Here is a 26,852-nt window from a genome sequence, read left to right on the forward strand (position 1 = left end):
AGATAGATAGATAGATAGATAGATACGATGGATGGATGGATGGGTAGATAGAACGATGGATGGATGGAAAGAGAGAACGTCAGATAGAGAGAACGATGGATGGATGGATGGGTAGATAGAACGATGGATGGATGGAAAGAGAGAACGTCAGATAGAGAGAACGATGGATGGATGGATGGATGGAACGACAGAACACGATAGATAGATAGATAGATAGATAGATAGATAGATAGATAGATAGATAGATAGATAGATAGATAGATAGATAGATAGATAGATAAAACAATGGATGATGGATGGATGTATGGATGGGTAGATAGAACGATGGATGAAAGAACGACAGATAGAGAGAACGCTGGATGGATGGAACGACAGAACAAGATAGAGCGATAGAGCGATAGATAGATAGATAGATAGATAGATAGATAGATAGATACGATGGATGGATGGATGGTAGATAGAACGATGGATGGATGGAAAGAGAGAATGTCAGCTAGAGAGAACGATGGATGGATGGATGGATGGATGGAACGACAGAACACGATAGATAGATAGATAGATAGATAGATAGATAGATAGATAGATAGATAGATAGATAGATAGATAGATAGATAGATAGATAGAATGACAAAACGATGGATGATGGATGGATGTATGGATGGGTAGATAGAACGATGGATGGATGGAAAGAGAGAACGACAGAGAGAGAACGATGGATGAATGGATGGAACGCCAGAACAAGATAGATAGATAGATACGATGGATGGATGGAAAGAGAGAACGACATATAGAGAGAACGATGGATGGATGGATGATGGATGGATGGATGGATGGATGGATGGAACGACAGAACACGATAGAACGATAGAACGATAGATAGATAGATAGATAGATAGATAGATAGATAGATAGATAGATAGAATGACAAAACGATGGATGATGGATGGATGTATGGATGGGTAGATAGAACGATGGATGGATGGAAAGAGAGAATGACAGATAGAGAGAACGATGGATGAATGGATGGAACGACAGAACACGATAGAACGATAGAACGATAGAACGATAGATAGATAGATAGATAGATAGATAGATAGATAGATAGATAGATAGATAGATAGATAGATAGATAGATAGATAGATGAACGATGGATGGATGGATTTGTTTTTTGTTTTCACTTTGCAATTCTCATACAACAGGGTTTATAATTGTAAACTAAAACAATAAAAAAAAAATGTTTGTTGCTTATAAACGTTAACTGGAATAAAATAGAATATCAAATCAAATCCCCGATTGGCCCAGGTGAAGACACGTTTAACCGCTCTGATGAGCTGCAGGGTGTGACGACCCTCACGGACCCTCACCAGTATCCTGTTCTCCTCTCTGAGAGCGGCGCAGGATTTCTCCATCTCCTCCAGCGCCCGCAGCAGCTCCGAGTTCTGCCGCACCAGGAAACCGTAATCCCTGCCATTCTGAGGAGAGGAAACACAGGTTCAGTTCAGAGCTAGGATGAAGATTTCTAAAGCGTCTGGAGGACAGACGAGCCCGTCAGAACGGAGCCGACTCTATCCGTCCAGATTAATTAATCTGTCACAGCTGAGAAAGAAAGCAAAGATAGAGAGGGACAGATACAGAAGACTGTGCTGAAGAGAGGAGGTGATTTAGCAGAAAACACAGCAGAGAGAATGCAAAACTCCCATTATAAAGCTTGGAAGAGTCAGAATGTTTTTAATATAACTCCAGTTGTGTTTGGCTGATAGAAGAAAGTCATATACATTTAATTATGGATAATTTTCATTTTTGGCTGAACTAACCCTTTAATGAATTCCACTGAAAACAAAAAACAATGTTAAATGATAAGAAATTTGAACATGACCATTTCTGACAGTTTCCTGTTCATTTTTTGTCATCTTTGAGGACCCGCTGGCCAAATCCAACGGGTGACAGCTTTGGTTTCAGCACACAGTGGAGCATGTGTGTTTTGTTCATGTCATGCCAGCTGGAACTGGGGTGTCATTTCAGGGTCGGGAGTGTTTTCACTGCTTTCAATGGCCAGTGAATGTAAGGCCTCAATGTGAGAAGTAAATACAGCAGTAAATAATTGTATGTCCAGTACAGGACATAGCACTGAATCAGCTTTATTACAGGTTACCAATGACTTGTTACTCATTGGGGACTCGGGTAGTCTAGGAGCTCGACTATTATGCTCGACTTAGCTTTTGATTTAATAGATCATGATATTCTCATTGAGCGCTTAGAGCATGTTTTGGGTCTGAAAGGGACTGTTTTAAAATGGTTTTCCTCTTATTATTTGAAGGAAAGATCCTTTTCAGTGAGGATTGGGGGATTCTCTTCCTCTGTAGTTCATTTTGACTGTGGAGTTCCTCAGGGCTCTATTTTGGGACCTATTTTGTTTTCTTTATTTTTGCTGCCCTTAGATCTTGTCTTTAATGTCGCATCATCTTTATGCCGATGACATTCAAATTTACTTGCCTATTAAATCTGGAGGATCATCTTCTCATTCATCTTCATTATAACGTCTTAAGGAGGTGAAGTGCTGGTTAGAGCAAAAATCATCTCCAGCTAAATGCAACTAAATCCTAAGTTATCATTTTGGGGCCAAATTAGGTTGACAGTGACATAAAAGATGTTTTAGGTCCATGGTCAACGAGTCAACACCTTGCAAATGTTTCACAGTTCTATTATTTGATCCATACTAACATGCATAAGACTGCAACACTGCATGACACAATGAATTCAGCAGCAACAGCGTTCATAAACACTGAAGCTCAACTGAGAGAGGAACCCAGTCGCAGCACCTGCTCGCGCTCTCAGTCTCCTCTAATGACCGACCCAAAACTCAGGTCCTGCCAAACACTGTGAGATGCCAAATCTAACGAGACTCGATCATCTGCTGCCAGGACATCCAGACGGACAGACAACGACCAGCCTTTGCGACCATCAATCACAGTGAATAAGATGTACACAAAAACACATTATTCACTGTGCTTTATGTATTGAAGGCTGTTGGTAGATTTTTAAAGCAACACTAGGCAGAACCACTTCTGGGTTAATTTTATCTTCACTGAAAGCAAAAAGCTTTCTACATTGTTTCTGTCGCAATTAACTTCACTCTGTGCTGCTTCTACTGAATATAATGGGATTTTGCAGCTGGTTTTTGAAGTGTAAGACTCTTTCTAAAGGAATAAATTGCATCACAGGAATACACAGCATTTTAAAATAAAAGAAAACAGATATGTGAAATGATGATAATATTTCAAAGTATTAATTAATTTCACTCTATATCACTGTTTTTACTCAGAAAAAAAAAAAAGTATCTTAAAAATCTGTGAAAACTGTATTCGAAGCCTTCTTAGGCATATGAAAGATTCATGTGAGGAACAGATCCAAATAAAAACGTTTTTTGTATTTTAGGAATGAATTAAAGGGGATCTATAATGCCCCTTTTTCACAAGATGTAATATAAGTCTCTGGTGTCTCCAGAATGTGTCTGTGAAGTTTCAGCTCAAAATCCCCCACAGATCATTTATTATAGCTTGTCAAATTTGCCCCTATTTTGGTTTGAGCAAAAACACTCCATTTTGTGTGTGTCCCTTTAAATGCAAATGAGCTGCTGCTCCCGCCCCCTTTCCAGAAGAGGGCGGAGCTTTAACAGCTCAACAACAACAAAGCTGGAGAATCTTATGCAGACAAAATGAGGATTTTGTTCAGCCTTACATTGTTCAAACCGGAGTCAACACTGATGGAGAGACTCAGGAAGAAGTTACAACTTTTAGATGTTTCTGAATAATTTGTGGATAAATTGATGTAGTTGCTGTGGAGTTGATTCAACTCATCCACTAGCTTGTGCCGTCATGTTCATCTTTTGTGCAAAACCCGTACATAGCGTACCTGTTTGCCAAACAGAGCAATACACACCAGGCTAACGTTTATGATTGCTATCAAATGCTGTGAATGGTCTAATATTTTTTCCAAAATATCGCTCGGACAGAAACCCTCCTTTTTTAGCAGGTTATCCAAGCTATCCAAGCTAACAAGACTCTAAATAGTGTTCTGTGCTCGTCTGTGCAGCCAGCGACAGAACAGTTACGAACTTTTGCCATGGCGTAAGAACTGGTACACCATTTTTGCTTGCGAAAACAAAATGGCGGCACCGTCGGTGGAAACATGCTGATTAAGGCGCTGTAATATTATAATAAGATCCCCTTCCTACTTCACAAGGGGAGCGAAATCTGAGCGGCTCGTTTTTTTCACATGCTTGCAAAGAAAGGCTTACCAAAACAAAGTTACTGGGTTGTCCTTTTTCACGTTTTCTGGGTTGGTAGATGCACCGGAGACACAATTATAGCACTTAAACATGGAAAAAGTCAGATATTTATGATATGTCCCCTTTAAGACTTCTTTAAGAGCCACAACACCTTCCTCCTTCCACCACTGCTGAATTATAGTATTCATGAGTCATTCTGCAGCCATACGCTGGAAGATGTAGTCATACAAGTTTGTAATTATCTTAAAGTGCCCATATTATGCTTTTTCAGATATTCCCTTTCATGCAGTGTGTAATATAGCCGTTTGTGAATGTAAAAGATCTGCAAACAAAAATATTGTCTTCTAAAAGAAAGAATCGATTCTTCACTGCTGAAATGAGTCATCAGCAATTCCAGTCTCACTTCCTGCTACAAACCTACACAACAATGTAACAAATTTGCATAATGCCAGCCTGTGGTCTTCATTGACTGCATGTGAACAACGTCTCCTTTGCCCCGCCCTCAAACACTGTAGCTGTAGCTGAGACTGGAAGAGTTTGGTTCATGTTGTTCATGTCAAGAAGACGCTGTTTTCAGATATGGTAATGGACGTTTCGTTTCCGACACGCATTGTAAGCAGTTGACCAATCACAACAGACTGGGTTGCCTGACCAATCAGAGAGCAGTCTCTCAGAAAGGCGGGGTTTAGAGAGACTTCGAACAAACCATTTTCAATGAAATTAAGTGATGTGCAATGCAAATTATGAAAAACTGTAAGTGTTTTTTGACCTTGGATGCATGTAAACCTTTTGTAGGACAATCCAAAACAACCTTTATAAAAATAGCATAATAGAGGCACTTTAAATATGGTTTAAATAATGTTGAAGAGCGCTGTCAATCACATGGGTGAAAGCAATCGTGCCAGCGGTGCTAAGCTGAAAACCACTGTGATTGGCCAGTGCACTTATGCATGACTCTTATCTCTCCCGCCGGGGCTGTTGGGATATGATTGATGCCTGCTCATTACTGAGGCATCTGCGGTGGACGGCAACCATCCTTTTGTCCTGATTATGGATGGGTTGCATCGCTCTACATTAATAGTCGCATCTCAGACGCAAAGGGTCTTGGAGCAAAGCTCATCTCCATGAAAACAGAAACCTCCATCACCACCATAATGGAGTCAACAGGGGTTCCCCAGCTCACAGATGGGCTTTCTGCTCGAAGGAAGAGAAAACGCACTCGCAAATCCACATCCGGAGGCATTCCCTGAGTGAAGCCAACAAAACATGGACAGACATTTCACCCTAAAATCCCATATTTTGAGATTAATGTTTGAGATCATTAAAATGTGAAGCCTGTTTTAATGTCATGAAATGTTTAGTATTTCATGACAATTCATTTTAAAATACAGTAATCTAATGATAATCACCATTGAGAATTAATAATCATAAAATATCCATGCTGCAGGGAAATACGCTTAATAGTCATAAAATAATGTAAAATGCAAAAAAATATATAATGCAAAATGTAATTTTATATCTTTTAACATTATCATTTAAAATATCAGACTGAGTGTCAGGAAAAAGTCATCACTGTACAAGTTCTTAATGTAAATTTAATGCTAATTTAATACTTAACTCCCTTAAAAACAATGATTTATGTGTATCATTCAATTAGACAGATTTTCAGGTTATATGAGACATAAATGAGAAGGAAAACACTCATTAGCTGCATGTCATTGATTTTACACAGACCTCATTCATATCTCTCTCTCTCTCACACACACACACACACACACACACACACACACACACACACACACACACACACACACACACACACACACAAACAGGTGTGTATTCTCACTATCATATACTAAAAATGCTGGGTTAAAAACAACCCAAGTTGGGTTGAAATTGGGTTGTTTTTAACCCAGTGGTTGGGTTAAATGTTTGACAAACCTGCTGGGTAGTTTTATTTAACTCAACTATTGTTTAAAAATTACTATATTTCTCAATTAAAAAGAACCCAAAATAGTTTGGAAATGTGTTAATATGTTTAAATGCACATTTATTAATAAGTTTAATGAATAATTAAACAATAAACATTGTATTAAATTGCTTATTAATAAATGTTCACCTTTTGATTATTATTGTTGCCTCTAGTAATTATGTGTCTGATTTTTAATTTCCAACCTTTTTGGGTTCATTTTAAGCCAGCCATATAGTCATTTTTCACAATACACAGCTGAAAATCATGATGTTAATATTTATAATATACAGGGCTGGGCAGTAACTGATTACATGCAAGCTGGATTCGCGTCAATGGAAAGCATATTTACACTGTCTGAATCGTTCCCTATTCTCTATATAGTGCACTATGTGCCATTCACCATGTAGAAACTAGTAAATGTGTGAACAAATGACCGATTTCAGCCGCAGTTTCAGTGTCTGTTTATAGTGTAGGAGGGGCTTCAGATTCTAGAGAGCATTTGATTGGACAGAAGATTTGATGAGAAGCTGAAGTCTGCAGTGATGTCATGAAACTCTGTGACCATTTTAGCAGAAGAGAGAGACTAAGTTTTGAATGTTTATATCTCCTAAATGTGAATTTTGTCATTGTTTAGGAACACACCAGCTTATTCATAACATTAAGGTTAACATATTCATACTTAAAGCTAAAAAAATGTATATTTTGATTTCAAGGGGACTTTTAAGTATTGTTCTAACCTTTCAATAATCATCAAGAATAAACACTTTAATGGTTTAAATTAATTTGTTCATATTTTTATTATTATAGTATTCTTTTTAATACATTTTTTATATTTTAATATTAATATAATAAATTTTTTTTAAATAATAATTTAATTGTATTATAATTTATTTTAATTATTTTATTATATATATTTTGTAAAATACACAAACGTGACAAGTCGAAATAACTTATGAGATGATTAAAATAACTTATGAGATGAAAAGTTGAATGTTTGATATATTAAGTCACAATTATTAGATGTAAAGTCAAAATTATGACATCCAAAATAGTGGAAATTACAGAATAAAAGTCAACTTCAATTTCAACATTTTAATCTTTAATCTAGTTATGACTTAGTATTTGAATGTCTTTAAATGTCATCATGTCGAATTTTTACGTCATAATCAAGCATGTTTTTTCTTTTCTTCTATAAGTATAAGTTAGAACTTATGCATTTGTTTTTGCTTTGAGAAACACACTGGCTGAGAAAAGACTGTCTGCTGCAGTTCCCATCATCCCTCTCTCTCTGTCTTCCTCTCTAATCAACAAAGATGCAAACAGAGATAATTGAAGGCTGCGCACTGCTTTCAAACACACGCTGACCCGGCGACGAGTCTGGAGACGGTTTCCATGGCGATGCCGTTTTTAAGCCAGCGTTCCGTCGGCTAAAGGCCACCGAGTTTGTTACTCTGGGGAAATACCATTAACAAACACATAATGATTGAAGCGCAGGTGGCGACCCCTGTGTGAGAGGAGGGAGACACACAGGTGGAGCTGTTCTCAGATCAGTGACCACAGAGTCATCCACACACTAATGTTTCAGTGCGTCGGCCCCTGGGTTACCAGCACAAAGACCCGGCCTTTAACAAATTGGGCCTTTTCAGCCAAGAACTCCACAGGAAGTCAATTAATCAGACAGAATTCAGCAAGAGAAAAAACCCATCTAACAAAGGTCTGCCGGGGTAAATCTGAGCCATATTGTGGGTGACTAACTGACCTTGAAGAGAAAAAGCGCAATAAATTTGAACATTATCATCATTGTTCATTATATTCGTGCATGAAATAAATGAAGCACTGCTTCAAGAGAAGATTAGTACATAAATATATGCAGTGAACAAATGTTTGATTGCCATTCCCTAAAACTAGTTTAAGTTTCATTAAAATAACTAAACTTTAGATGGGGTAAAGAATATAACGAGCTGAAACTGTTGTTCCAAACCCGTATGGCTTTTATTATTATTACATACAGAGAACTGAATGCCAGAGCAAAGGGCAAAACTTTTGATTATGTTTTTTGTTCGTAATTTCACCATTCACTACATGGAAAAGAGCTGCGTGTACATTCTGCTAAACTTTTCCTTCTGAGATCTATAAAAGAAATAGTCATGAGGTTGAGTAAACTATGGTGCAGGTGAACTGTGTCTTTGTCTCTCAAAACTGACTGTACAGTATCGTTAAACTCCAGCAGTGAGAGGCACCAGCGCTGTGAGACGAATAATAATAAGCCCAGAATATGTCAGGACAGAGGATCTGATGTGACAGTCAAACTGTGACATGTCAGAAACACTTGAGTGAATTCACTGGAGTGTTTTTTTAAACACATTCACTTTTCACAGAGAGACAGATAAGGCAGATAGATGACATGTCTAATCATTTTCTCTGCCCACAGCAGCATTAGAAACCCTGACATCCACTCACACACACATTTAAATGGAGTAAAAACAGTAAGGCAGAAGTACAGAATATACAGAGTCAAACAGGTATGACAGCACATGGTTTAAATTGAATTTTAAATAGAATTATAATTATCTGAATTAAATCAAAGCAAATACAAAGCACTTCTAAATGCTTTAGTAAAAGTGAAAGATTCACAGAATATCAGAAGTATCTAGTAGTCTTTTCTGCTCCCAGAAAACAGAAATACAAGGGGAAAAAACCTTTTAATATATTATGTTGTGACAGATACAATCGCAAGCACTTGTTATCCATTAATATGCAAAAAAACAACAACAACAACAACAACAACAAAAAAAAACAGCGGATGGATGGATGGATGGATGGATGGAATAAATGAGAACGACAGACAGATAGAATGAAAGAATGAAAGAACAAAAGAACGATAGAATGAAAGAACGATAGAATGATTGATAGATAGATATATAGATACATACGAATGAACGAACAAACGATAGATAGATAGATAGATAGATAAATACCAACGACCAAACGAACGTTAGACAGATATGATCGAACGATAGATATGAATGAACAAATAAACGATGGATACGAATGAACGAACGATAGAGACGAATGAACGAACAAACGGTAGATAGATACGAACAAACGATAGATAGGTACAAACGAACAACTAGATAGCTACATGGATGGATCGAACAATGGATACGAATGAACGAACAATCGGACGAACAGACAATAGATAAGTATGAGAACGAAAGACAGATAGAACGAAAGAATGAAAGAACAAAAGAACGATAGCATGAAAGAATGATAGATATATAGATACATAGATACAAATGAACGAACAAAGCAATAGATAGGATAGAATGAACTAATGAACAATAGATAAATAGATAGATACTAATGAACGAACAAACGTTAGACAGATATGATCGAACGATAGATATGAACAAATGAACGAACGATGGATACGAATGAACGAACGATATATACAAATGAGCGAATGGTAGATACGAACGAATGATAGATAGGTATGTGGATGGATGGATGGAATAAATGAGAATGACAGACAGATAGAACAAAAGAATGAAAGAACAAAAGAAAGATAGAATGAAAGAACAAAAGAACAAAAGAAAGATAGAATGAAAGAACAAAAGATTGATAGATATATAGATACATAGATAAGAATGAACGAATGAATGATAGATAGATACTAACGAACAAACAAACAAACATTAGACAGATACGATCGAACGATAGATATGAATGAACAAACGAATGACGGATACGAATGAATGAACGATAGATACGAACGAACGATAGATAGGTACGAACGAGCGATAGATACGAACAAACAAATGATAGATATGAACGAACAATAGATACAAACAGATGATATGAACGAATGAACGATAGATAGGTACGAACGGATGATAGATACGAACGAACGATAGAAAGATATGAACGAACGATAGATAGGTACGAACGGATGATAGATACGAACGAACGATAGATAGATATGAATGAACGAACGATAGATAGGTACGAACGGATGATAGATACGAACGAACGATAGATAGATATGAATGAACGAACGATAGATAGGTACGAACGGATGATAGATACGAACGAACGATAGATAGATATGAACGAACGATAGATATGAATGAACGAACGATAGATATGAACGAACGAACGATAGATAGGTACGAACGGATGATAGATACGAACGAACAATAGAGAGATATGAATGAACTAACGATAGATAGGTATGGACGGATGATAGATACGAACAAACGAACGATAGATAGATATGAACGAACGGATGATAGATATGAATGAACGTATGATAGATATGAATGAACGAACGATAGATATGAATGAACGGATGATAGATATGAACGAACGAATGATAGATATGAATGAACGTATGATAGATATGAATGAACGAACGATAGATATGAATGAACGGATGATAGATATGAACGAACGAATGATAGATATGAATGAACGGATGATAGATATGAACGAACGAACGATAGATATGAACGAACGAATGAACGAACGATAGATAGATAGATATGAACGAACGAACGATAGATAGATAGGTATGAACGGATGATAGATATGAACGAACGATAGATATGAACGAACGAACGATAGATAGATAGGTACGAATGGATGATAGATACGAATGAACGATCGATAGATAGGTATGAACGGATGATAGATATGAACGAACGGATGATAGATATGAACGAACGAACGATAGATAGATAGGTACGAATGGATGATAGATGAACGAACGAATGAAAGATAGATGAACGAACGAACGATAGATAGGTATGAACGGATGATAGATACGAACGAACGATAGATATGAACGAACGAACGATAGATAGATAGGTACGAATGGATGATAGATACGAATGAACGATCGATAGATAGGTATGAACGGATGATAGATATGAACGAACGGATGATAGATATGAACGAACGAACGATAGATAGGTACGAACGGATGATAGATACGAACGAACGAACGATAGATAGATATGAACGAACGAACGATAGATAGATAGGTACGAACGGATGATAGATACGAACGAACGAACGAACGAACGATAGATATGAACGAACGATAGATAGATAGGTACAAACGGATGATAGATACGAACGAACGAATGAACGAACAATAGATACGAACAAACAAACAATAGATAGATGCCAACTAATGAATAGATAAATAGATGGAATGAATGAACGATTGTTCATTTGTTCGATTTATTGCCCAATATTGTTCGTTCGATCTATCGCTATCTATTACTATCTATTGTTCATTCGATCTATCATTCGTATCGATCAACAAATATATAACAACAAATATATAGAACAACAGATAGATAGAACAGATAGATAGAACGATAGAACGATCGATAGAACAATCGATAGAACGATCGATAGATAGATAGAACGATAGATAGATAGAACGATAGAACGATAGATAGATAGAACGATAGATAGATAGATAGGTATAATATCTAGGAATAATAGGAATAAGAGAGTCAGAAATGACATTTTGAGGGATGTTAAACATAAGAAGGGAAACAGCACATTGTTCTGGTACAATAAAAGAGCACTTCACTTCATAAATTACTGTAAGACACATGTGACCAAATCCGCCTCTCGCAGGTCAAAGGAAAACACAGACATCAGCATTTTACACGCAGGCTGCCATCAGAAACCCCCCAGAGACCAGAAACCAGGAGACCAAACCGTCTGTTAAGAGTAACAGCATAATGAAGCATGTGTGAGAAGCCTACAGAGACACACACGCGTGCCAGACGTCTGCACGAGACAATGCCTAATGCTGCGCGTCTATTACAATGCATGTTTAAAATAGTCCTGATATCTGCAGGGACATTAATAGTGCAAGATGTGCTTTCTACTGCTGCACTGTACTTATCCTTATAACTTACACACTTATAACCAGGACAGTTGGTTTTATTAAACTTTGGTGCATAAATGATCACAGTGTGTAACTGTTCTTCAGAAAAGACGCTGTAGCTGCAGTAATGGACTGACACAGCCTCGTCCTGCTCTCCAGCTCTAATGAAAACATAACCACCCTTTTCACAGCAATAACAAGTGCTGGGAAGGAGTTTCATCCTGTTTCCTGCAGCCAGAGAGTCCTGACAGCACATGATTGCCTTTTCTAGATAATGGCCATGTTCAGAATGGAGCACTAGTGCACTACTGACTGCATACTGTGCTGTCTACTCCATACTGCCTATCAGGGCTTGACATTAACACCCGCCAAATGAGTGTAAAACGCATCTGAAATAATAATAAGTGCAATGTAGTGTTGTCAAAAATGTTGATTTTTCAATGCATATCAATATTAAACTATCTGAAACGCTTCCAATACTAATTTTTCATAGAATAGATACATGAGTGGCTGGTTTTGTCAACCTTTGGCAAGCAAATAATGAGTCAAAATGAGACTCGAAACGGAAAGTTGGGACAAACGGCTGGTAGGGACTAAAACGAGCTTCTTCCTGGGTTGGTGACATCACTAACCCTAAAATTTGCATAAACCCCACCCCCGAGAACACACAACAAAGGGGGCGGGGCCATATTGGGCTGCTTTAGAGAAGAGGAGGAGTTGTTGTAGTAGAGTGTTGTTGTCATGCCGTCATTTTACGCCGGACTGCTTCACAAACGAGGGTCAATTCAACACAAAAGATGAACATGACGGCACATGCTAGTGGATGAGTTGAATCAACTCCACAACAACTACATCAATTTATCCACTAACCATTCAGAAACATCTAAAAGTTGTAACTTCTTCCTGAGTCTCTCCATCAGTGTCGACTCCGGTTTGAACAATGTAAGGCTGAACACCGTTACTGACAATCCTCATTTTGGCTGCGTGAGATTCTCCAGCTTTGTTGTTGTTGAGCTGTTAAAGCTCCGCCCTCTTCTGGAAAGCGGAGCTCATTTGCATTTAAAACTGTGTGATTTTGCTGAATAGGGGCAAATTTGACAAGCTACAATAAATGATCTGTGGGGTATTTTGAGCTGAAACTTCACAGACACATTCTGGAGACACCAGAGAATTATATTACATATTATATTACATCTTGTGAAAGGCGAATTATAGGTCCTCTTTAAATAAACTCCCTTCAAACTGAACATTGGCAGGTTGGAAAATAACACTGTCAGGTGCTTTAGTGAAAGACTGCTGGAGTGACAATAAACAGAAGTGTGTGTGTGTGTGTGTGTGTGTGTGTGTGTGTGTGTGTGTGTGTGTGTGTGTGTGTGTGTGTGTGTGTGTGTGTGTGTTGGTCATTAAATAAGCTCTGTGGGGTCATTAACTCCACGTGAATAAGTGAGAGAGGAGCTTTAGTTAACATAACATTCAGTAATAAACTCAGTGGTGATTTATGACTGACAGCTCAGAGAGGTTGTTGTGTACGGATGTGATAAGAGCATCAGTGTCCTGAAATATACTCCAGTAACTCCTCATATTCATCCCGCACACTGGATCCATCTCATTCAATCAAACACAATCACTCATCCTGTGATTCGTTTCCATTGAAAAGAAAAAGGGCTGCATTTGTCTAAAGTGTCAGAATATAAATTGGAATTGGTTATTAGCGTCTGCCAAGCAAAAAACTGCTTCTGTGAACAATCCTCACATCTGCATAACAATGAGACGCCGCTCATGTTTTGATCCACCATCATCATGGATTTTGAGATACATTCCAGAAATTCTCCCTTTAGGGAAATCCTGTTATATCTGGAATTTCATATCCTAGCTGTCGGAATGCCTTGGATTAGAGAAATTTCATTTTGCCATCTAAATTGGATGTGCGTGCGTCTGGATGTGATGGGCGAGATGTGATTTCCTACCTGAACAGAGCGCTAGCAGGGCCTGTGGTACTAAACAATAATCGTCTGGCAAATGTCTGGACAGAGAAGAATTTAATTTAAGAGAAATCCTTCACCTGGTTTAAGAACAGAGGTTCCAGAAACTGTTGTCTGATGGGAAAAACCCTTCAGTGTCAAACAGAAAAATAAACACATCTTATTAGTAATGAATACGTGTAAGGCTGATCAAGGTTAATCAGAGATAAAATCAATTAAAATTTGTCCTCTCATTCCCCTGTTGTTCCTGTTTTTTCTGCTTAAATGATCCTAATATGAAAAGCAGAAAAATCTTGAAACCACAAGACAATCTAAACTCTCAACTCTTTCACTGACAACCAGATTTGTAATAAAATAAAATAAAATAAAATAAAAAATAGATAAATAAAATAAAATAAAAAATAAAATAAAAAATAATAAAGTAAAATAAAAAATAAAATAAAATAAAATAAATAAATAAATAAAATAAAATATAAAAAATAAAATAAAATAAAAGAAAAAATAATAAAATAAAAGAAAAAAATAAAATAAATAAAATAAAATAAAAATCAATAAAATCAATAAAATCAATAAAATCAATAAAATAAAATAAAATAAAAAATAATAAACTAAAATAAAATATAAAAAAAAAAAAAAAAAAAAAAAAAAAAAAAAAAAAAAAAAAAAAAAATAATAAAAAAAAAAAAAAAAAAAATAAAATAAATAAAATAAAATAAAAAATAAAATAATAAAATAAAATAAAATAAAATAAAAAAAAAAATAAAAAAAAAATAAAATAAAATAAAATAAAATAAAATAAAATAAAACAAAATAAAATAAACAGGTGATCTTTACCATGTTTGCTGACCTGTGAAATGAAAATGAAAAACTATGACAAGCAAAAAAAATAAATAAATTAATAATTTGAATAAATTAATAAATAACAGGAGATTGTTGCCGCGTTCGTAAATACAGTATAAATAATACAAATATAAATTAATATTATTTTAAATAATGATACAACTATATTATTATTATTATTGTTAATAATAATAATTATTATTATTAATAATAATAATTTTATTATTATAAATATAATAAATGCTCAGCAAAAATACTCCGATTCTTCTCCTTACGCATTAGTCTGAATTCACTGCATGCAACCCAGAGTGAAAAACGACTGCATTAATATTCTGTGCCGTTCTTTCATCTGACTTCAAACAGACGTGTATCTGCACTGAGCTCCCCTCAACTGAGTCCTTCAAGTTCCTGGAGTTTTAGGGGTTTTTTTCCCCCTGCCGCTCTCTTTCTCACAGCCTGAGCGTCGCGTGCTTTTTGATTCAGAGCTCGTTTTCTCAGAGTCCAAGTCTGTATTTGGAGCAGGAGAATAAAGCTTCCTGATCCAGCGACCAGCTTCCTGTGACCTACATCCACACAATGAGTGACGCCGGTGTATTTTCCACACAGTGCATTGAATAAAAGTCATTAAGTTCTGTGTATTGCTCTACAGCATGTCAAATAGGTTATATTCTACTATATTCACTTTTGTAGCATTTCTACTAGCAAGGTCTTATTGAAATGGAAGAAAGCATAATATAACTTTTGATAACCATTTTCTACTACACTTCTGACTCTTAATTAAAGAGGTCATCATGCAAACTGCATTGCAATCATTTCCCAAAATGTCATTTGTGTGGAAATATTACAAAGTCTATAGACCGGCGTTAACACAGGCCAGAGATGGGACACGCTGAAGACATAAAGAGGAGAGGAGAGCACAGAAAATACTGTACCAGGAACAGCAAGCTCACTGTTCCCAATGATCAAAATATTGGAAGAAAAATATAAATACTGAACTTGCATATTAGGGTTTATATGACTATATCACTGAAGGGAACTGACTGGAAATGAAAACGCTGCTCTTCCATAAGCGCCACCTACTGTCAGAGAGAGAATATGCATTTTCATTCAGTTTGTCTGCTGTTTTTGTTTTGAGTAATTTCACAAATCTAAAGAGTCAGACCTTTCTGTTTTTGCTTTAAATCAAAAGCAACTGCTCATGCTACATGTGTGTAATATCTTTGTTTGGATTGTGATTAAAAGCAGTGGTTGAGCAAATAAACAACAAATAAATTTGCTTAAAAAAAACAAATCTGCAACCAGTCACATAATCGGCCGCTTTGCAATATCTGCAGATATACTGTTAAGAGTCAGAAATTTTAGTCTTAGATGAAGAAAAAGTTTAAATAGCATTTCAGTATATTGACTTTCTCAAGCCAACATAATAAGCTTAAATAGTAGATCAGTATGTTGGCTTAATATCTTATGCAATTTTGCTTCTTAAGTAAATTAATCTCTCCAGACACATTGAGCTCTGGTGCTCATGTGGGAGATGCAGGTTCGAATCTGACCAGAACACAAATAGAACCATAATTTTCTGCAGCCAGAACATTCTGCACAACATCTGATATTTTAACCAGCAGATTAAACAGTCATACAGGAACATACTCTTACATTATATTAATTTATGATGACGCATTTTAGCATATGGTCGATATCTGCCAGATTAATTGATATAAACCTATGTGTGAATATATAGTCTGCACCCTGATTTAGCTCACATCTGTCTGCAGTGTGTGAACAAAGCCAGACACACGATCACACACCCACCAGCTTGAGAAAGCAATGGTACGATTAAACACTCCCACACTGCATGTCTCTGTTATTGCTTTCCTGATGTTCACATGTGCATGTAATACAGAGAATAAGATTATAATACAGACCGCTCTGCTTTTACATCTCCTCTGAGCTGTGATTAACACCTTTGCATTTAATTGAAAATCCAGACTAGTGGGGTCGACTCAAAATGTAATCCTAAATGAGTAGCACGCTGGAAAGATAATGAAAAACAACCCCAAAAAGCCCCAGAGGACGAGGACTATTGGATCCATATAGCCCTGTTTCAAAACCCCAGTGCGCTAGCATGCTGTCTACGGCCTACATAGGCAGCTGACTTCTAAGGGAAAATCTTAAGGCAAGACACCATATGTGAAAAGTGTGAAAATGTGTAAAACCCTTCAGAATACACACACCAATCAGGCATAACATTATGACCACCTTCCTAATATTATTCCTCTTTTGCTGGCAAAACAGCCCTGACCCGTCGAGGCATGGACTCCTCTAGACCCCTGAAGGTGTGCTGTGGTATCTGCACCAAGATGTTAGCAGCAGATCCTTTAAGTCCTGGAAGTTGCGAGGTGGAGCCTCCATGGCTGCGGTCTGCAGCTATGCATCCCCATACGCAACAAACTGTGATGCACTGTGTATTCTGACACCTTTCTATCAGAACCAGCATTAACTTCTTGAGCAATTTGAGCTACAGGAGCTCGTCTGTTGGATTGGACCACACGGGCCAGCCTTCGCTCCCCACGTGCATCAATGAGCCTTGGCCGCCCATGACCCTGTCGCCGATTCACCGCTGTTCCTTCCTTGAACCACTTTTGATAGATACTGACCACTGCAGACCGGGAACACCCCACAAGAGCTGCAGTTTTGGAGATGCTCTGACCCAGTCGTCTAGCCATCACAATTTGGCCCTTGTCAAACTCACTCAAATCCTTACACTTGCCCATTTTTCCCACTTCAAACACATCAACTTTGAGGACAAAATGTTCACTTGCTGCCTAATATATCCACCCACTAACAGGTGCCGTGATGAAGAGATAATCAGTGTTGTTCGGTGTATATATGGATAAAACTGTGAAGTTTGGTGTATGTAAAGCTGCTGAAATGGAGATTTCTAAGAAAAGAAAAAAAAAAAAAAAGTAGAAAAAGTTCAATAAAATAAATACTTAAATATGTGTTTTTGGATGTTTGCTTCCCACTAGTCTAAAAGAAAACATGGTTTGGTGGCAAAATAGCACAAAAGTAGTATCAAAATATGAGGATGCATGAAAAACAATGGTGTTGCCTGAAGTGTATTGTCTTACCTGAAATGAAATTATTTGTAAAAGCATGCTTTTCAGGTGAAGCACATGGGATATTTGAATCACATTTAAACAGAGTTTGACATTAAAATGTTGCTTAGTTGAAAGTGCAATATAAAGTACACATATGCATGCAAATATAGGGTAAAATAATGCATATTTTTCAAAATTGAATTAAATAAATCCATTAATTTGCACATATGATGCCTTAAAATTCTGACTGCATAGGCGGCTTACTAGGTTCTGGAAAACGTTACTAAAAACAAAATGAAACCTGTGCAATATTGAGGCAGAGGTTATGGCAGCACTGAGGGTGATAATATGAGCCTCAACCCCCCTAAACTCATATATAAGTCATGAAGAGAGACCCTTAAGTGCCGTTTGCTTCCCTCACGTGATTTTTCGCGGATTCAGAGGCGTCAGATACCTGGTGATGGATTGGTGTGTGTGTGTGTGTGTGTGTTGGAGGTTTCATGAAAAAGAATGCAGACATCAGCAACACTAAAAATCACATCCCATTCCAGGTTTCGTCATCCAGTTTCATCCATTTTTTACACCACACACAAATGCTTCCTTCTGTCACATACATTAACTACATGCCCTCTAACTGTTGTCCTCCCTCAGGCGGTTTGCATTGAAGAGGGTAAACTGGACAAGGCCCCAGGTGCATGCTATCTCTTTTGACACACTCAGAAAGGTCTTTACTGCCAGTGTATAGCTGAAGATGTTGATAATAAGCCACAGAGATCCTCCGCTGTAGGTCAAACTCATCTCCGCCCTTGAATCTAGCAGACAATGAGAGTCAGTGGGCATTCTGTCTGTGATGTGTTGTAAATTTCTAGTCTATGTACACATGCATCAGGATTTATATACAAGACCGAGTAGTTGACTAGTCATTCGTGCAATTTTAAAAATATGTTGTTTGCTAGAGCTGCACGATTCTGGATAAACTGAGAATCACGTTTAAAATAAAGATCATGATTCTGAATAGACAACTAAACAAAATAACATGTCTATTTACTAGAGGTTCTGACATAACTGCTGCAGTCCATTAAAAAAAATATTGAATTTGATTTTTTTTTTAATCGGGTTGAATGAATGATTCAATGACTCACTCATAAAGACTTCACTTGTTTCATTACTAGATGAATCAGCATTTTTGAACAAGTATCTTAACTGAATGATTCAATGACAAATACATATTTTAACTGTCACTTGTCGCCACCTACTGGTGTAACAATGTAATTGATGCAATCTTTATTTGAAGCGTCAAGTTACTTTAAAAAGTGATTTATTCCATCTGTAGACATCCAAACTATAAACTTTTATCCCAGTCCATCTGTGATAATCTGAATGTTTGTAAAACACAAACAATGATACTGTTCAAAAGCTGTTTCATACCTATACATGACAGAACGAAGATCTGAATGTTCGCTGTGATCATACTTGTCAAAGGTTTAATAGACAGATTAATTGCAGTCGTTTAAGAATAAAAATCGCATGCATGTTTGATTAGAGATCTTTTAATGATTAGACTAAAGACTATTGTAATTGTTAAAATTTCCAAGTATCAGCATTCTCCCCAAAAAGTGATAGGGCAGACCAAACTAGGGCTGCACGATTAATCGCATGCTATTCTCACGCGCATTTCGTCAGTAAAGCCGGTTCCCTGATTACCGCTAAATCGCCATCACCTGTTTTTAAACGGAGCGCCTTTTAATAGACGGAGCCGTAGTTCACGGACAAGCCACGCAATATCGCGTTCATTATCGCAGGCGATTCATCTGCGATATGAACGCGATATTGCGTGGCTTTTCAGTGACCTACGGCTCTGTCTATTAAATGCCGCTTCATTTGAAAGCAGGTGATGGCGATTTAGCGGTAATCAGGGAACCGGCTTTACTGACGAAATGCGCGTGAGAATAGCATGCGATTAATCGTGCAGCCCTAGACCAAACCGTAAGTCATAGAGACTTGAAACAGAAACAGTCGTTCTGGCGAAATTTTCAGGTATTTTGGATTTTTTTGAAAAACCTACTTTTGCGAACTAGTCGTAGGCTTTTGGCCTGATCAGAACCAAACCAAAGCAGTGAGATTCTCCAAAGTTTGACTGTCAATAATTATCAAAAAAAAGTTGAAATTTCAATTCACAGTCTCTAAGGGCCAGCAAAACGTTTTGAGGTCGGCGGAGCCACTTTTACTAAAATGGCTATAACTCATGAACAGAATGAGATATTTTTGCCAAACTTGGCACGCCTATGTAAGAGCTTATTCTTTGGTTGCATGAAAAAGGATGTGCCGACTGGCCACTTGATGGCGCTATAACAGGAAAAAACATGAAAACGGCCATTACTACTTCAACTTTGCCTTCGCCTCTGTCCATCGAATCGTTCATTAAATATTGTAAAAGATTATTTCAAAAAACAACTTTGCCGAACTAGTCCCAGGTTTTTGGCTCAACCTTGATAGCTGTTAAAAAGCTTTAAAAACTAAGTATTTTCTATGGTAAATTTCCTGTATTTGCTGAGATGGTGTTTTCCATCTGTGATGGTTACAGGCTTACTAATTAAAACATTATACCTTTTTACAAATGTGCGTAAAGGCCTTAAAAGCACTTGAACCCTGATAATTGCTGCTCACAGCTATATTTAATCATGCAGCTCTATCATTTACATGTGCCTAGAATGAAGGAAATCATAAACAAAAGAAATAGAACATTCCTTCCCTCACAATTATTCACGGAATTAGCCAACAAGCACTTCTGTTCTGTGAGGGAAATGAGTTCCTGAATCTCAGCATCCACAGCACATCAACGATAAGCTGCCATCTGGGACTAAAGGTCTCCTGGGTGCTGACAAAGTGATTTGGTTATTGACTAGCAGCATCAAACTGAGAATTTATCTAACTGTAACCACTGTAGAAAACCATTAGCAAACCAAGAACTCAGAGGAGAAATTAATATAATGCTAAATCAATGCAGGCACTTTAGAAGAGTAGATGTAGACTCATTGAAAACAGATCTTCATCTCGTATTCTTGTTTACCAAAATGATTGCTTTTCTTTAATTTATTTATATGCAAATTCAAACAGGCCATCACAAAATGCATCGTGCCAGGTTTGACATTAATAACACCAACCAAAATTGTTTTATGTTTTTGAAAGAAGTCTCTAATGTTCACCATGGCTGCATTTATTTGATGAAGAATACAGTAAAGACAGGAAAAAATCTGAAATATTATTACAAATGTAAAACAGCTGTTTTCTATGTGAACATATTGTAAGATGTAATTTATTCCTGTGATTAAAGCGGAATTTTCAGCATCATTACTCCAGTCTTCAGTGTCACATGATCCTTCAGAAATCAATCTAATATGCTGACTTGATGCTCAAGAAACATTTCTGATTATTATCAATGTTGAAAACAGTTGTGCAGCTTCATATTTTTTATAAAAATCACGATACAGTTTTTTTAGGATCCTTTAATAAATAGAAAGTTGAAAAGAACAGCATTTATTTAAAATAGAAATCTTAGACATTATAAATGTTGTTACAGTCATTTTGGTCAATTTAATGCATCCTTAATGAATTAAAACACACACACAAACAAAAGGAACTACTGATGTGGCTATGGAAATGCTCCAGACCAGCTCCTGACTGTAAATGCGCTTCATTTCCATGAGTTTTCCCCCTTGAGCCCTTAAAACCCTGTTGAAGTCCATGTTATGATAATGAACCATGACCCCATCAGAGAGGAATAACTCAAAAGCACCAAGCACAGCAGATCTTTAATGCAGTTATTAGCCCTGTCCTTGTCTCATACTGCTCATAATTGCATACTAATATAAACCAAAGACCAGGGTCACAGCTTCAATAATGACTAACCTACAGGCTGACTTCAGCACACTTAAACACACAAATTCATACACACGCAGAGGTTCTTTTTACACAAACGGTTCATATAAACTGTGCCCTGTTTTCATTTGGTTGGTCTGCTGTTTTCTAATCTCAGTATGGTTCCTTAGTGTGTGCTAGAGTTTGGAAAGCTTTCAGACCAACCAAACTCTGACATCTCAACAGTGAATAAAATCAACATTTCAAAAAAACAAACATGCAATATATAAGATATTCTTACCCTGGTTCTCTTTGGATGTTTTACTTGTTGAAGAACATATGAAACCTGGGCACTCAAGGATGAAGAAATAAAAAGCCTTTATTCACTCATGGTTTAAGTCATTTAAAAACAATTACAGCCAACCACACACCAGTGAGATGCGGATAATAAGCCTTCAGGGTACATCAACATTTACGTATTTTGGAGATGCTTTTATACAAACTGCATTGCATTGCATTCCAGGTATAAAAGATAAACATGTTATCAGTTTAAATTCATCTACAGAGTTTTATGCACATTTTTGGATATTGACATTATAAATGAATAGATGCACATTAAAAAAAATCTAAATTTGTCTTTAGATGTGACTGAAAACATTTTATTCACAAAATCTTTTTGCAGCTTTTTGATTTTCACATAAACATTTGGATGGAAACATACACTACCGTTCAAAAGTTTGGGGTCAGTAATATTTGTTTTAAAGAAATGAATACTTTAGTTTTTTTAGTTTTTTCTATTTAGAACACTGAAAAAATAAATGCATCACGGTTTTCATGTCTTTTGAGCATCAAATCATCATATTAGAATGATTTCTGAAGGATCATGTGACACTGAAGACTGGAGTAATGATGCTGAAAATTCAGATTTGATCACAGTTTAAAACATTCACATAGAAAAAATTATTTTAAACTGTAATAATATTTCACAATTTTTACTGTATTTTTGATCAAAAAATACTCACAAGAACATTTCTACATTCTTCGACTGGACAACAAACACATATTCACACTCACACAGATGCTCAATACACATACAAACATCATAATCATAAGACTTCATCATAATCAAGATCTGCATAGAAATCTCCAACGGCTAACTCTGAATAATTGCAGCTTCATCAACTCAATTACAGATCACAGCTGTGACTCCTGTGTTAGAAATCAAGACGCAGTCGTCAGATTATCAAATGTATTTCACAGCGGGTCAGTAATTGGGGCTATTTTCTTGTTTAAGAATGGGGGGATGTATTTGTGTAATCCCATCACCCCCGAACCGCACCAGACGCCGACCGCTTCAAACACACATAAGCCCTTAATCTCGTCATGTGTTTCATACAGCTCTACAAACTCCACGCCTGACATCGCCCCACATTGAGAGGCTAATATGACTTTCACAGCAGGATATGGAGGACATTTATGGATGTAGCCTAAAGCTTCGGGAAGGACTGTGTGGATAGACACACACTAGGGCTGCACCATATATGGAAATAAAATCTATATAGCGATATGGCTTAGTGTGATTGTCAAACCCGTCCATGAGCTGCCCGCATACAAAGTGTCCAGTCTCACTCTGAAATAGGGCTGCACAACGATTAATCACGATTAATCGTTTGCAAAATAAAAGTCTGTGTTTATGTAATATATGTGTTTGTTCTGTGTATAATAATTATGTATATATTAATACACACACATACATGCATATATTTAAGAAATATATGCATCTATAAATAAATATATATATATTTTATATTATATTTAAATATAAATATTTTATATATAAATATAAATTTTTATATACATGTATGTGTGTGTATTAATATATACATAATTATTATACACAGAACAAACACATATATTACATAAACACAGACTTTTATTTTGCAAACGATTAATCACGAAACCAGCAGTGCATACAAAATAAAAGCTTGATGGTTTAATGTTTGAAAATGAAGTAATTAAGATAGAGACAGAAATGCACTGATACCGATATCCGATTACTTAGAATAACATCTGCCGATACCGACAGTTTGATTTTCTTAAGGAAAAAAATCTCTCCCAACTATACAGGAAATCCTCTCATTTGGTTCATTATTATAATATTAGAGCATAAAATTAATAAAAGAGCCCAAACTATTATATTCAACTGTTATTTATTTTCAGATATAATAATTTCACTCAAATAAAAACTGAAATGTTTGTATACAACTCACATAAGCACATATTCATGATGTATTCATGATAAATTTATTCAAACATTATATATGTTATATATAACAGTAAATATGCTCCTTTTTATTGCTAACTAACAAACTAAATATTGGATAACTTTCCTGAGGTAAATGTAAGGTTAAGTGACATTGTTCTCAAGCTGTTTTACTGATGTCTTTCCGCAGTTTGAAACACTGATTTAGTTATTATTTGAGACATGATTTCAGTAAGTTTTACTGTATCTTTCAACATCAACCTTTACAATCACATTTAAGAGCGTTAAAACGCCATTTATTGAATTCCGTGATAAAATCGAAAGAATTTGATAGCTGAGACTTTGTTTCTTATCAGAAGTAATACAGCACAAAGCTCTTTGCAATTATTGGATGGGAGGTGTGCTGCAAATAATGTTTGGTGTAGGAAAATCCACGGACCTGGCAACCCTGGCTTGAACTAGGGGTGATTTATAGGCTCAAATTAACCTGCTTTAACATTGCTATTTTTTAACTGTTAATGCATTATTGTTGCATTAACCTCGCCAGCCCTAAATTCAACACGAGACATTTTCATCAAACACAGTATGAGTCGCACTCTGACGCATTTTTCCGCCCCCTTTTGATTGACAGGATATAATCGTCCCTGATCATCGTCTGTTTTTAAACAATCGGCCAATAGTGAAAATAAAAGCGATAGGCTATTGATTATTGGCGGATACATTGCACATCCCTAATATATAACTCTTTAATAATGTATTTTGGAAAAATTAAATGAAAAAAAAAAAAAAAAAACTTCCGGATGCAGTAGGCAGGCACTCCATTAAAACATTACAGTAAGCAAATTCCTGAAGTAGCTAGAAGGTGGAAGGGAAGGGATTCCCACAGACAGATGGGACCTCAATATGTGCAGACACACATTCAGTGCATTACAAGGCCAAATGAACCATAATATAATAAAACCACATAAATAGCTCCATTAACACAGCAGGGTGTCATCAGCTGACCTGTAACCCCCTGAGAGCCATCAAAAAACACAGCGTCTGCTACATCGCGGTCAAATGATAACAGTTCAGTTATTCAAACGCTAATGCATTTACATTTGACAATGCCATTTTCCATCATGCATCTATGCTTTCACTGTTATACGGTAGGGGGCGCTATTACGCATCCGCTGATAGAGTACGGATCAAAACACAGGTGAAGAAGCAGAAACAAGCGATTGAAGCATTGCTGACACTAATGTAATCTAAAGTGATCATCAGGCATTAAAAACCTGTTAACTGGTTAATGCAAGTTCCCTTAATATATATAAAGTGAAAAACTAATAGAGCTAATGGGACATTTCATGTAAATTTACAGTAAATGTACTATTTTTGGTAGTGAAAGAAATTTTCATTCACTTCTTAAGTTTTTTCTCATTATTTATGTACATTAGGGTTTTATGTTGTTATGTTTATATTGCATTGTTTTAGTGTGTTCCCATGATGGTGTTTTATATTTGTGTTTATGACATTGTGCACCTTCTATATATTAGTCTTTATGTCAGCTTGTGATGAACTTTGATTCACCATATGATTTTCTCTTTACCACCTGTGTTTTAAAAGGTGGTTGTCAGTATATTATAAAGGTTACATTACATTATTTCAACACTGACATTTTTTACTGTAATTTTCCAACATTGTTTGAGGGATTGATGGACCACACAATTGTGATTTAATTCTTTTTAATAAACTCCTGCATTTAAGCATACTAATGATGCAAGACTTTACAAACAATTAATTAATGAACAAAAAGACTAAATAAATGCCAGAGGTAGTATAATGTCTGAACCTTCTCTCGCATTTAAATCTTTGTATAGATTTGGCTTTGACAAAGTCAACTGACTCATCTCTCAACAAATGTAAGGTTAAATAGATGCTGTGCATGCATGACTAGAAAAACAAGTTGCCCATTGTAGATGCTTTCAGAATGATAAGATAGTTCCAGAACAATAAGTATAAAAGACTGTCCCTCATCCTCACCAGAGCAGAGAGACAGATAAAGGCCTACAGGCCTACAAATTCCACTGGCAGTTTTAATTACAAGCACATGGGAAAGTGATTTACATTTCCCAGCAGACAGGCATGTGTTCTTCAGCAGCAGAACATCAGAGAGCAGCTTATTAATTCATCTATTCAATTCAAATTAATTTCATGGTGCAACACGCAACAACTCTTTCATCATGTCTGTAGTGAATTTCTGCATTTCTAACCAGTGTCTCCAAATCAGGAACAGTGTTGTCAAAAGAGTAATATTTTAGTAACACCAGTGAATTTATAACAATGGCAAGTATTGTAATATATATATATATATATATATATATATATATATATATATATATATATATATATATATATATATATATATATATACACATATATATACACACATATATATATATATATATATATATATATATATATATATATATATATATATATATATATATATATATATATATATATATACACACACACATATTATATATATATATATATATATATATATATACACACACATACTTACACACCTTGATTAATATAGTAATTAAAATAGTAAGAAAATTAGTTTTAATTTGTTGTCTTAAAATGTGTGTATTATA

The 26,852-nt window shown here is 36.0% G+C and overlaps 1 protein-coding gene across 5 annotated transcripts in view; it reads right to left on the reverse strand.

Annotated features, from left to right (window-relative positions):
- The window catches only part of LOC125266295 (peripheral-type benzodiazepine receptor-associated protein 1), a 130,342-nt gene that overhangs the window by 65,435 nt on the left and 38,055 nt on the right, over positions 1–26,852 (reverse strand). For all 5 annotated transcript variants that reach the window (XM_048186820.1, XM_048186822.1, XM_048186819.1 and 2 more), the window contains exon 4: positions 1,366–1,473. In XM_048186820.1, the coding sequence (XP_048042777.1) occupies positions 1,366–1,473 (108 nt within the window). The remainder of the gene's footprint in view (positions 1–1,365; positions 1,474–26,852) is intronic.

This window comes from Megalobrama amblycephala, linkage group LG4 (assembly GCF_018812025.1).
Source record: "Megalobrama amblycephala isolate DHTTF-2021 linkage group LG4, ASM1881202v1, whole genome shotgun sequence".
NCBI classification, from domain to species: Eukaryota; Metazoa; Chordata; class Actinopteri; order Cypriniformes; family Xenocyprididae; genus Megalobrama; species Megalobrama amblycephala.